This window comes from Erythrolamprus reginae, chromosome 2 (genome assembly GCF_031021105.1).
Source record: "Erythrolamprus reginae isolate rEryReg1 chromosome 2, rEryReg1.hap1, whole genome shotgun sequence".
Classification (NCBI taxonomy): Eukaryota; Metazoa; Chordata; class Lepidosauria; order Squamata; family Dipsadidae; genus Erythrolamprus; species Erythrolamprus reginae.
The window spans coordinates 87,921,819-87,934,521 of NC_091951.1; the positions used below are offsets into that span (position 1 = coordinate 87,921,819).

The 12,703-nt window shown below is 42.1% G+C and overlaps 1 protein-coding gene across 1 annotated transcript; it reads left to right on the forward strand.

The window, feature by feature from the left end:
* The first annotated feature begins 7,187 nt into the window (after positions 1–7,187).
* On the forward strand, positions 7,188–12,294 carry LOC139159413 (tigger transposable element-derived protein 1-like). Its single transcript, XM_070736727.1, has 3 exons — positions 7,188–7,792; positions 8,179–9,071; positions 11,911–12,294. Exons 1-3 carry the CDS (start codon positions 7,384–7,386, stop codon positions 12,292–12,294), a joined length of 1,686 nt encoding a protein of 561 aa, XP_070592828.1. The 5' UTR covers positions 7,188–7,383.
* Positions 12,295–12,703: the final 409 nt, after the last annotated feature.

The following is a 12,703-nucleotide window of genomic DNA, read 5'->3' on the forward strand; positions in this document are numbered from 1 at the left end:
GCGCCAAGAACCGTTCAGGGTGAATTTTGCGCAAAGTTTGTCTGAACTTGCTGAACATGAACACCGTTGGGTTTGCCCATCACTAGATTTAAATCATTTTTACCAAAATAGTTAATCCCATTTGTAATGGAGGAAATCCATTTCTAATGCTTTATAAAAAAAATATGTCCACAATTTGCTGCAATATTGTACCATTAGTATCAAGTGAATCAAATATACACCATGGCAATGGAACCGATTAATATTTATTTAAAGGCTTTTGGGCTTTAGCTATTGTGAGCCATCCAAAAAGCCTAGTAAACAAATCCTTTAATACTAAAATGTATCAGATGACAATCTGACAAGTGTTTTTGCTAATAATCAAATGAAAACTAAAACTGGGCTCTTCAAAGCAATTTTTTTTACAAAAAGCAAATTTCAAACTATAACTGCTGATACTCCAGCAACAAATGAGGAGGTTGTAATCATGCTGTTCCTCCAGAGCCTCTTTGGCCTTTCCCCTCTGCTGGAGGAGAGAAATTGCATTTGCCATCTGTCCTGTCCTACATTCCCTAATCTGGCTCTCTGCCCTCAGATATGAAAGGAAATGTTAATTTAGGACTGATATTAAGGTAAAATTCAACTGGCAATTCACTCTGTATCTGTGCATGAAAGGAAAAAAAGAAATATAATCTGCTTTGACTCAGTCAAAGATTGCTGGCCTTAGAAACTCTGGTTTAGATCTCATTAAAAGAATTAAGGTTAACAATATTTTACATTTTATATTGTTTCCAAATGTTACTGCTACCTACTTCAAACAATCATAAACAACAATATGCATCATGTTTTTAAATGAGAATGGCATCTTTCCGAGCTCTTGTCGTGTACTTTGGTAAACCTTGAAGGTGCACATGCCTTGTTTTGTTTGCACGCAATACTTTGGCGGAAGCAAGTCAAGGGATGGGCATTGATGCAGCAAGCCATCCCCAGGCAGAATGAGGAGCAGGTAATCATAAAACGTCAGAAATTTGAGTCTAAGATGCCTGCTAGCCTATTCTCTGGGATGAACATCATATTGTCCTTGACCTCAGAAAGGAAAGTAGAAGCTGCTGGTATCTGCTATTGGAAGGAGGATGCTTAACTGAAAGGAGAGTCCACTTTTGTTCTGCCTCTCTGTTCCCTCAATTAAAATGAATGATGCATGGAGGCTTTGGACCAGATTGTTGATTTTGTGCTCAAGAGGTATTTGTATAGAACAATTAATTCTGAATTGCAATACTCAGAGAACAAAAAATGTAGCTAACTTTCGCTACCTTTTTCTTATGTTCCTATGGCATTTAGAAATAATGAATACAGGAATCAAAAGCTGCCTGCTGTTCCTCATTATAAGCGTATTTTTCTCTCTGTAGGTCTAAATAGAACTGAAATTTTATCATACCCTTTTATATAAGGTTAAAAATCTCCCACAGATAGACAAGCACCCTCTCTTTCTCTCTCTCTCTCTCTCTCTCTCTCTCTCATACACACACACACGCACAAACACACACACATACACACACAGTAATGTGTGCATAAGCAACAGAATGTTCTCTTTCCCTGAAATCATTCAAATAAAATATTTTTCTCTCATCTTCACAAATTCAGCTATTTCAGATGCATTTTTTATTAAAATCTTGTAAACACGAGAGAAAAGCAAGCTTCAGTCTAATTGTGAAGCCATCTTTTCTTTCTCATTAGCAAATCACCAATTAGTTAGCTTGAGTGTAATAATTTATATCAGGAGGGCATTTCACTTCACTTTGTGTACTATTTAGCAGTGTGTTCTCTATCACTTTATAAATCACATTTATAAACTGGACTACCTATGGAAAAAAGCATGCAACATACTTGCATAACCAAGTAAATAAGTAGCCATACATTTTAGTTTTATTGGATTTAGTTTAGTTTTATTGGATTTATATGCCGCCCCTCTCCGAAAACTCGGGGCGGCTAACAACAATCATGAAAATATACAATAAAATCCAATACTAAAAGCAAATTAAAACCCCTTAATATATAAAAACCAAACATACATACAAACATACCATGTATACAGTTGTAACGGCCTAGGGGGAGAATACAGTTGTAATGGCCTAGGGGGAGAAAATTTTAAAAGAAAACATTTTTGTAGTAGTTAAGGATTCAAGTCATTTTCATCTATGAAAACTTAATATAAAGTCTTTGGAGAGGGGCAGCATACAAATCTAATTTATTATTATTATTATTATTATTATTATTATTATTATTATTATTATTATTATTATTATTATTGAGGCACCAAAAGTCTGTAAGTTCTGTGTTGCTCTGTTTAAGGTAGGGAAAGGTAGGGATGGCAAGTTGAGTGACTTTTAGCCAGTCCCTCTCTCTCGGCCCTAGGAAAAAGAACCAATAGTTTCTAAATATCTTGCCAAGAAAGCTGCAGGGTCTAATGATGGTGAACCTATTTTTGCTTGGGTGCCAAAATAGCATGCCCACATGTGTCCACACCCATCATGCAATGCCCTCCCGCTGTGAATGCACTCACAACCCCCCTGCTGCCCCTCTCACGCAAGCACACAGGCCTCACTGAAGCCTCCAGACTTCCAGTAGGTCCATTCGACTCTTTTTCACCTTCCACAGGCTTCAGAAGCTTTCCTGAAGCCCAGGGAAGGCAAAAAACAGCCCATGGGCCTACAAAAAGTTCATTTCCAAACTTCTGGTAGGCCTGTTGGGTCTGTTTTTCACCATAGGTTCCAGAGGCTTTCGTGAAGCTCAGGGGAGGGTGAAAATGGCCTCACTCACTCTCCAAAAGGCTGAAAATCAACTGGCCAGCGCACAGGAGCCTTGGGTGCCCCCAGATATGGCTCCGCATGCCACCTGTCACACGCATGCCATAGGTTCGCCAACACAGGTCTAGACCAAGCAACACTGATTCAAAGACAGAAGTAAAAATATGAACAAGTTACTCTCTCAGTCCAGCCTATCTCACATTGTTGTTATTCTGAAAAATGATGAAATGTGATTCTGCTGAAAAACTACGGACAAAATTTTGTCTGTTTAACTACTAATTTCATCTTTGCAAGGGATACATTTATTTTACATGGTTTATATACCTTTTCAGTCATGTCTGACCCTCAGTGGCTTACAAACTCAGTTCATAACTAAACACATTATAACAAGATGAACAAAACAATATAATTTGAGAAACAATGATATCTCATACATCAGATCACTCTACAGGAGAGATTAAAACAATCCCTTTCATTGAACAAAAGCTGATCGAAAGTGCCAGGTTTTTAATAGCTTTATAACAAACTAAGAGTGTTGGAGCTCATCTTATATTGGGTAATGCTGCTCCAGATGGCAGTGGCTGAGAAAGCCAAACAGATATCTTTCCAGATAATATTTTCTGAGAGTTGGCAGCCAGAGAGATCTGCCTCTTTCAATCCCAACAGACAGGCAAAGACCACTGGGAGATAGATGAGTCATAAAAGGTTTTAAAGATAATATCCAACGCTTTGGATTATATCCAGAAACAATTGGTAGCCAAAGCATTTCTCAAAGCTCAGGCAGTATCACTATTGTAGAACTGTTTGTGATGCGGCAGTTTTAGAATATCAGAGAATGTTACAAAAAGTATGAGTGATCATGAGCAAAACCTCCTAAATTGGGCGGTGGGGAGACAAATTTCTTGGATTTCTACAACTGCCATTTGTTCTTCAAATAGAAGCTATGAGTCCAGATTATGAATTAGCTATGCACAATAAAATGTGACTCCATACAGATTCAGGAAAGGAAAGTCTCTGGAATCAGAGGGCTTCCATACCCAAAGATATTCCATCTTAATGGGATGGAATCTAATTCAGTTCATCCCGAGAGCATCAAAGCCTCTAGGCATTAAGACAGAACCTACATCTCATGTTCAGCCCAGAGTTGATCTTCCTATAGATGTTAAGAAAAGGGTAGAATGTGTCAGTCCCTGAGGCATCTTAGAACAGAAGTCTGCAGTAGAGAATGATTCTTTAAGACAGTGTTTCCCAACCTTGGCAACTTGAAGATATTTGGACTTCAACTCCCAGAATTCCCCAGCCAGCAAATGCTGGCTGGGAAATTCTGGGAGTTGAAGTCCAAATATCTTCAAGTTGCTAAGGTTGGGAAGCACTGATTTAAGACCATTACTCTTCTACTATTTCACTATTCTATATTAAATGCAGCTGGACATTTAGGGATGAGGAGTGCCCCTCCCTCAAACTCCCAATTCATATAAATGATCCAGAAGAAGAAAACTCAAATGTCTTGAAAATAATTACTTATGGAGACTGGTCAGCTCCACGGAACTCAAAGAAAAAAACATTGCAAATATATTAATATCCCCTGACTTCAGCTCATATCTACTTTAAGATGAAGATCAGATCTTTTGTGTTACCTTCTACATGACTGCAACCTGAGATAATGTAGGAGAAGCCCGTTGTTGTCATAGAGGCCATGAATTGAAGTTCCACCTCTATCTTTGTCCAGGGAAGGTGAGTTAAGGGGAGCCTTTCACCAGAACATTCTATCTCAAGCCCTAATATGAGGTCCAACATTCAGGCAGACCTGTGCAAAACTAATGCTAGCTTACTCTGGAATTAAACTTCACTTGCTATGTGGCTAGCTGAGGAACAATGACTCTAGATGCCTGCAGAGATTTACTGTATTTAGAAGACTTGTATGGCTGGCTGTCTTAGAACCAAAATTCTAGGGAAGCTCACAAACATTGCAAAATCTCCATAGGCAACAACTGCAGAAAAAAAATTGCTGCCAACCTGCCTCCCATTGAGGACCTGTATACTGCTTGAGTCAAAATGAGGGCGGTGAAAATATTTACTGGCCCCTCACATACTGGACATAAATTGTTTCAATTTCTACCCTCAAAACATCGCTACAGAGCACTGCACACCAAGACAACTAGACACAAGAACAGCTTTTTCCCAAACGGCATCACTTTACTAAACAAATTATTCCCTCAACACTGTCAACTTTTTACTAAGTATGCACTTCTATTTCTACTAGTTTTTCCTCATCATTCCTACCATCCTTTTCCTCCCACTTAGGACTGTATGACTGTAACTTGTTGCTTGTATCTTAAGATTTTTTATTAATATTTATTGTTTCTTCATTGCTTATTTGACCCCTCTGACAATCATTAAGTGTTGTACCACATGATTCTTGACAAAGAATCATGTAGTTAAAATGACGGAGACTCTACTCAAAAAGAGGATAAATCAGCACCTAAAAAACAATAACTTATTGGACCCAAATCAGCATGGCTTTACTGAAGGCAAATCATGTCAGACTAATCTCATTAATTTCTTTGACTATGTCACAAAGGTGTTGGATGAAGGTGGTGCCGTGGATATTGCCTACCTGGACTTCAGCAAAGCCTTTGATATGGTTCCACATAAAGAGCTGATAGATAAATTAGTGAAGATTGGACTTAATCCCTGGATAGTTCAATGGATTTGCAGCTGGCTGAAGCGTAGACATCAGAGAGTTATTGTTAAAGGCGAGTATTCTGAGCAGAGTCAGGTTACAAGCGGTGTGCCACAAGGGTCTGTTCTGGGTCCTATTCTTTTTAATATGTTTGTGAGTGACATAGGGGAAGGTTTGGTAGGGAAAGTTTGCCTATTTGCCGATGACTCTAAAGTGTGCAATAGGGTTGATATTCCTGGAGGGGTCTGTAATATGGTAAATGATTTAGCTTTACTAGATAAATGGTCAAAGCAATGGAAACTGCAGTTTAATGTTTCCAAATGTAAAATAATGCACTTGGGGAAAAGGAATCCTCAGTCTGAGTATTGTATTGGCAGTTCTGTGTTAGCAAATACTTCAAAAGAAAAGGATTTAGGGGTAATGATTTCTGACAGTCTCAAAATGGGTGAACAGTGCAGTCAGGCGGTAGGGAAAGCAAGTAGGATGCTTGGCTGCATAGCTAGAGGTATAACAAGCAGGAAGAGGGAGATTATGATCCCGCTATATAGAATGCTGGTGAGACCACATTTGGAATACTGTGTTCAGTTCTGGAGACCTCACCTACAAAAAGATATTGACAAAATTGAACGGGTCCAAAGACGGGCTACAAGAATGGTGGAAGGTCTTAAGCATAAAACGTATCAGGAAAGACTTAATGAACTCAATCTGTATAGTCTGGAGGACAGAAGGAAAAGGGGGGACATGATCGAAACATTTAAATATATTAAATGGTTAAACAAGGTTCAGGAAGGAAGTGTTTTTAATAGGAAAGTGAACACAAGAACAAGGGGACACAATCTGAAGTTAGTTGGGGGAAAGATCAAAAGCAACATGAGAAAATATTATTTTGCTGAAAGAGTAGTAGATCCTTGGAACAAACTTCCAGCAGAAGTGGTAGATAAATCCACATTAAACGGAATTTAAACATGCCTGGGATAAACATATATCCATCCTAAGATAAAATACAGAAAATAGTATAAGGGCAGACTAGATGGACCATGAGGTCTTTTTCTGCCGTCAGACTTCTATGTTTCTATGTTTCTAAATGTATCTTTTTCTTTTATGTACACTGAGAGCATATGCACCAAGACAAATTCCTTGTGTGTCCAATCACACTTGGCCAATAAAGAATTCTATTCTATTCTTTAAAAATTACCAAACATCATACAATAAAACAACAAAAACAATAAAAATAGAAATAAAGAAACCTCATGCTCCAGCCATACTTTTACAATCAATTGCCACACCTATGGTGGATTTCAGTAAATTGAAAATCCAAATCCCACATTTCCCCATTTCCAAGAACATAAATAGAAATCACTAACCATGTTTAATTTACTGCATTTGTGTTTATTAGCTTATATATTGTGTATTGGCATATGACCACTTTCTTAAAACAGGAAGTAAGAATCTGCTTTCCTTCAGAAATCTACAACTTTCTAATGAAACCAAGTCTTCATTTAACAACTGTTGGGATTCCTTCTACAGGTGGTTAAAAAAAAGAGAACAATCTGCTTAAACAATGGAATGATCTGTATATATTAGATCAGATACAAATCTGGTATAAAACTTTCCCTTTTTTCTCCAATAGTTGTAAGAGATACTAGATATATAATTACAAAATTTAACTTCAAGTTCCAAAATCTCTATACAGTGATCCCTCGATTTGCGCGTTCTCGATTAGCGCGAAACGCTGCAACGCAGTTTTTCAAAAAATATTAATTAAAAAATAAGTCCGCGTTTTTTTTCCTACACCACGGTTTTTCCCGCCCGATGACGTCATACTGATTGCTGATTGGCCAAAATCTCGACCAATCGTTGCAAACGCAAAAAAAAGCTTTGCAACTGTTGGAACTTGTTCAGACTTGTTGGAAGATGCCTCCTAAACGTTGTGCACGGAGTGGAGGCGGCGACGCTAAAAAGACCAGGAGGATACTCACAATTAAAGAGAAAATTGACATTTTGGACATGCTGAAAGGGGGACGCTCTTATGCAGATGTTGGTCGGCAGTATGGGATCAACGAATCGAGTGTGCGAACCATTCGGGACGACGAGAAAAAGATAAGGCAAAGTTCTCTGATGGCATTCAACAAGGCTGCAAAAAGAATGGTGACGCCTAGAAACAAACGGCTTATGAAGATGGAAGCTGCTTTGTCCCTGTGGGTACAAGACTGCCGCAAAAAGAGCATTGCTTTGGATACCAACACTATAAGGACCAAGGCACAACAATTGTACAACCGTCTTGAAGACACAGAAGAAGGCGATGCAGATGAGGGAAACGCAGGTAAGGGCTGGGGTTTTTTATTCTGTCATTAGATACTGTACAGTATTTAAGTGTTTTTTAAGGAAGGAGCAGGGAAGGAGGGAAGGAAGGAGGGAAGGAGGGAGGGAAGGAGGGAGGGAAGGAAGGAAGGGAAGGAAGGAGGGAAGGAGGGAGGGAGGGAGAGAAGGGAAGGAGGGAAGGGAAGGAGGGAAGGAAGGAGGGAAGGAGGGAGAGAAGGGAAGGAGGGAGGGAGAGAAGGGAAGGAGGGAAGGAAGGAGGGAGGGAGGGAAGGAGGGAAGGAGGGAGGGAGGGAGGGAAGGAAGGAAGGAAGGAGGGAAGGAGGTGGGCATTTACTCTTTATGCTTTCATTCAAGTCACTTCTCTCTCCCTTTCCTGTCATTCTTCAGCCTCAGCCTCAGCCCCAGCCACATTCACAGCAAGCAAAGGGTGGTTTGAGAAATTTCAACGGCGCTATGGCCTGAAGAGTGTGTCATTGCACGGAGAAGCTGCCTCAGCAGATACAGGTGCAGCAGAAAACTTTGTCCAGCGCACGTTTAAAGACCTAATTGCAGAAGGGGGCTACCTTCCAGAACAGGTGTTCAACATGGACGAAACAGGCCTGTTCTGGAAGAGGATGCCTTCAAGGACTTTCTTGATGCAAGATGAAGCCAAAGCCCCTGGCTTTAAGGCCATGAAAGATCGAGTGACTTTGATCATGTGTGGGAATGCAGCAGGCTTTTTGCTGAAGCCAGGGCTAATCTATAAGTCACGAAATCCAAGAGCCCTCAAGAACAGAAACAAGAATTCATTGCCAGTGTACTGGATGCATAATCCTAAAGCATGGATTACAAAACCCCTCACGCGGGACTGGTTTCATCAGTGCTTCATCCCACAGGTGGAGGTGTATTTGGCTCGCAAAGGAATCGATTTCAAAGTGCTTCTCCTAATGGACAATGCTGGCGGCCATGATCACCTGGACCATGAACATGATGGGGTGCAAGTTGAATTCTTGCCACCAAACACCACATCGCTTATCCAGCCGATGGATCAAGGTATTATCCGTGCATTTAAGGCACTGTACACGCGCAATTCTCTTGGAAGCATCGTGGAAGCAATGGATGCTGATGACAACTTCACATTGAAGGCCTACTGGCGTCAGTACACAATTGCATCTTGTCTGAAGAACATTCAGAATGCCTTGATGGATATGAAGACACAGACAATGAATGCCTGCTGGAGGAAATTGTGGCCAGAAGTGGTGCATGATTACAAGGGATTTGCTCCCGAAGAAATCCAAGATGCTGCAGTCCAGACCTCTATGAAGCTGGCACAGGCACTGGGTGGAGAAGGCTTCGTTGACATGACACCAGAGGAAGTCAATGGTTTGCTTGATGAGCATGGCCTACCGCTGACAGACAAAGATCTGGAGGAGCTGACCAGGTCAGCGAGTGAAGAAGAGGAGGAAGCGGAAGCTGAACAAGCTGAGGAAGAAGAAGATGTTGGCCTAACGCTTGAGCGGCTTGCAGAACTGAACAGAGCTACTTCAAATGTACAACGCATGGTGGAACTTTGGGATCCCAACATGACTCGCTCTATACAGTTTAACGCCTCCCTTGACAACATCTTTGCACCATACAGATCCATGTTAGCCCAGAAAAAGAAACGGCGCCAACAACTGCCCATGACCATGTTTGTCACAAAAACCAAGAGGTCTGTCACACCATCACCTGCAGCGTCCATTGTAGAAATGGTGATAGAAGAAGATCCCTAGTTATCCCAGTTATGCTAACCCCCACCCCACCCCAAAAAATGTAAATAAATATGTTATTGTTCATAACTTAAGAGTCTTATTCAATGTGTACAGTAATGGTAATTAAGGGGATGGGAAATGGTAATTTATGGGTTAAAAGTGTTGGGACTGAGTGGCACACAGTACTGTACTGTACATACTGTACAGAAGAATGAATGAATGAATGAATGACTGAGTGAATGAATGAAATTCAAACACAGGTGAGGGCTGGGGGGTTTTATTCTGTCAGTACACAGTACAGTACAGTTACAGTTTAAGCGCTTTTTGAGAAAGGAGGGAGAGAAGGGAGGGAGAGAAGGGAGGGAAGGAGGGAGGGAGAGAAGGGAAGGAGGGAGGGAGAGAAGGGAAGGAGGGAAGGAAGGAGGGAGGGAGAGAAGGGAAGGAGGGAGGGAGGGAAGGAGGGAAGGAGGGAGGGAAGGAGGGAGGGAAGGAGAGAAGGGAAGGAGGGAAGGAGGGAGGGAAGGAGGGAGGGAAGGAAGGAGGGAGGGAGAGAAGGGAAGGAGGGAGGGTTGCCATTGCCGCCAGCGCTGCCCCAAGAAAGCCGGTGAGAGGAAGGAAGGAAGGAGGGAAGGAGAGAAGGGAAGGAGGGAGGGTTGCCATTGCCGCCAGCGCTGCCCCAAGAAAGCCGGTGAGAGGAAGGAAGGAAGGAGGGAAGGAGAGAAGGGAAGGAGGGAGGGTTGCCATTGCCGCCAGCGCTGCCCCAAGAAAGCCAGTGAGAGGAAGGAAGGAGGGAGGGAGAGAAGGGAAGGAGGGAGGGTTGCCATTGCCGCCAGCGCTGCCCCAAGAAAGCCGGTGAGCGGGGCGAATCGGGCGGGCGGGGGGTAGCGGCAAGGAGCCCGGAAAAATCACCATTGCATTGCCAACCTCCGAACTTGCGTCGCTCCACCTTCTGCGCATGTGCGGCCATGGAACAAAGGGCGCGCATGCGCAGATGGTGTTTTTACTTCCGCATCCAGTATAACGCGGAAATCGGTTAGCGCGGGAGGTCTTGGAACATAACCCCCGCGCTAACCGAGGGATCACTGTACTGTGATTTATTCAATGCCTGCTTCTACCTATCTATACTACAAATCTTGATTTAAGGTAATGAGCTAATAAATTTAAAACTAGTTCATACTCTTAACACAGCTCCACTGTACACTCGCCCACCCTTCTTTTTCTTTCTTTTTTCTCCTCTCTTTGCTTTGCCTCTCTTTCTTTCCCCTTTTTCTTTTCTCTACTCTCTCTATCCTTTCTTTGTAAGTCTATATGTTTATTGATTGTTATATTTTTATATTCAGACATATTGGAATGTACCTGGAACTTATTATCAACTGTTATTATTGTCTTTTATGTTTTGTATACTTGTAAATAAAAACTTTTAAAAAAAAGAAATCTACAACTTTCTAAAAGCCATAAAATACTTAAGTGATCCAAATGATCCAAATTTTGACTCATTATCTTCAAAGTTATAAAATAAATACTGAATGATTAACTTGTTTGAGCCATGAATATAATGTTCGGTCTCACTCTCTCTCTGGATTTCAAATTCTGAATAATAGAATTGTTGCTTTGTTTAAATTATTGTTTTTCTCTGGAAAATAAATACTTAATTGAAATGTATTCAGAATATTAAATATTTAACCTGAAAACACTTATAAATCACTCTAAAGTAATGAGTTATTTTTGAAAAGCAAATCTATGTATGCATTGGTAACTACAGTACTCTTTATTTTGTCTTAATTTTATCCAGCTTGCTCATCTCCCAAAATCTCCCAAAATTGTTTTTGTCTCTCATTTGGGGTATGGATTCCTACAAGTGAAAAGAACCACTTTCTTTTGCCTCAAAATAATTTCAAGTATCAATATTCTACCCTCTTCATCCTTATATATTGGTTTTACTGGAATTCCTTCCTGTTGTGACCTGCCAGCAACCTGTAGCTGATTCCGGCAGTACTTCGGAGAGAGGCGGCATACAAATCTAATAAATTTTTATTTTAAAAAATTTAAAAAGAGGCTGAGGTGGTGATGTGCCAGTGGCCTGTGCAGGTGGCACTCGAGTCAGGCAGTGAGGAGGCTGGAGATCATTGGTGGGCAGCAGCCAATGAGGTCTGGTGCTCCATCCTGGTAGGAAATTCCGGGATGCGCACACAGTTGTGAGTCCCCAATGCGTGCACACATGCCCCGCACAAGATGGCTTCTGCGCATGCGCAACAAGAGGATACTAACAGAAGTGAGATTTCAGCATTTTTTCCCAATTTTTTTGCTTCTGCACATGCATGGAAGCAAAAATATCAACGAAAATTGCAGAAATCTCACTCGTGTCCTCACACTTGCTGTGCTTGCACAGAAGACAAATCTCATGCCAATGGGTGCATGCACACCCACCAGACACGTGCATGCCCGCAACAGCCTCAGAGGGCACACCGGTAGCACCGAAAACAAGCAGCCCTTCACTGCTGGAGAGCATTTGGTGCCAGAGGCAGAGATTCTGCCAGGGCCTTCAGAACTTCCAGAAGCTTCCACTGGTGACACGGAAAAAGAGGAAGAGCCTATTCTCAACGCACGGGCACGCAGAGCTGACAAAAGGCAGGAATGGTTCCTCAGGAGGGATGGACCGCCACCACCACTGCCACTGCCATGCAGGAACCTAGCCCTATGGCTGACGGCAAAGGCAAAGGTGTCCCATTTAGTCCCAGATTTCTTCCTTCTGGCAGCTCCCCTGCAGGATTAAATGGATTGTCTTTGCCTTTGACAGCAGCCCCAAGGCTGGGTTCCTGCATGGCAGTGGTGGCAGTCCATCCAGCTCTCTACATGGGGCTACCTTTGAAAAGTGTTCGGAAACTTCAGATCGTGCAGAATGCAGCTGCGAGAGCAATTATGGGCTTCTCTAAGTATGCCCATATTACTCCAACACTCCGCAGTCTGCATTGGCTGCCGATCAGTTTCCGGTCACGATTCAAAGTGTTGGTTATGACCTATAAAGCCCTTCATGGCACCGGACCAGAATATCTTCGGGACCGCCTCCTGCCGCACGAATCCCAGCGACCGGTTAGGTCTCACAGAGTCGGCCTTCTCTGGGTCCCGTCGACTAAACAATGTCGTCTGGCGGGACCCAGGGGAAGAGCCTTCTCTGTGGGGGC

Coding starts and splice junctions, on each gene's coding strand:
- LOC139159413 (XM_070736727.1), top strand. CDS start 7,384: ATGCCTCCTAAACGTTGTGCACGGAGTGGAGGCGGCGACGCTAAAAAG. Junction 7,793..8,178: donor TGCAGATGAGGGAAACGCAG/GTAAGGGCTGGG, acceptor GTCATTCTTCAG/CCTCAGCCTCAGCCCCAGCC. Junction 9,072..11,910: donor CTCCCGAAGAAATCCAAGAT/GCTGCAGTCCAG, acceptor GTGCTTGCACAG/AAGACAAATCTCATGCCAAT.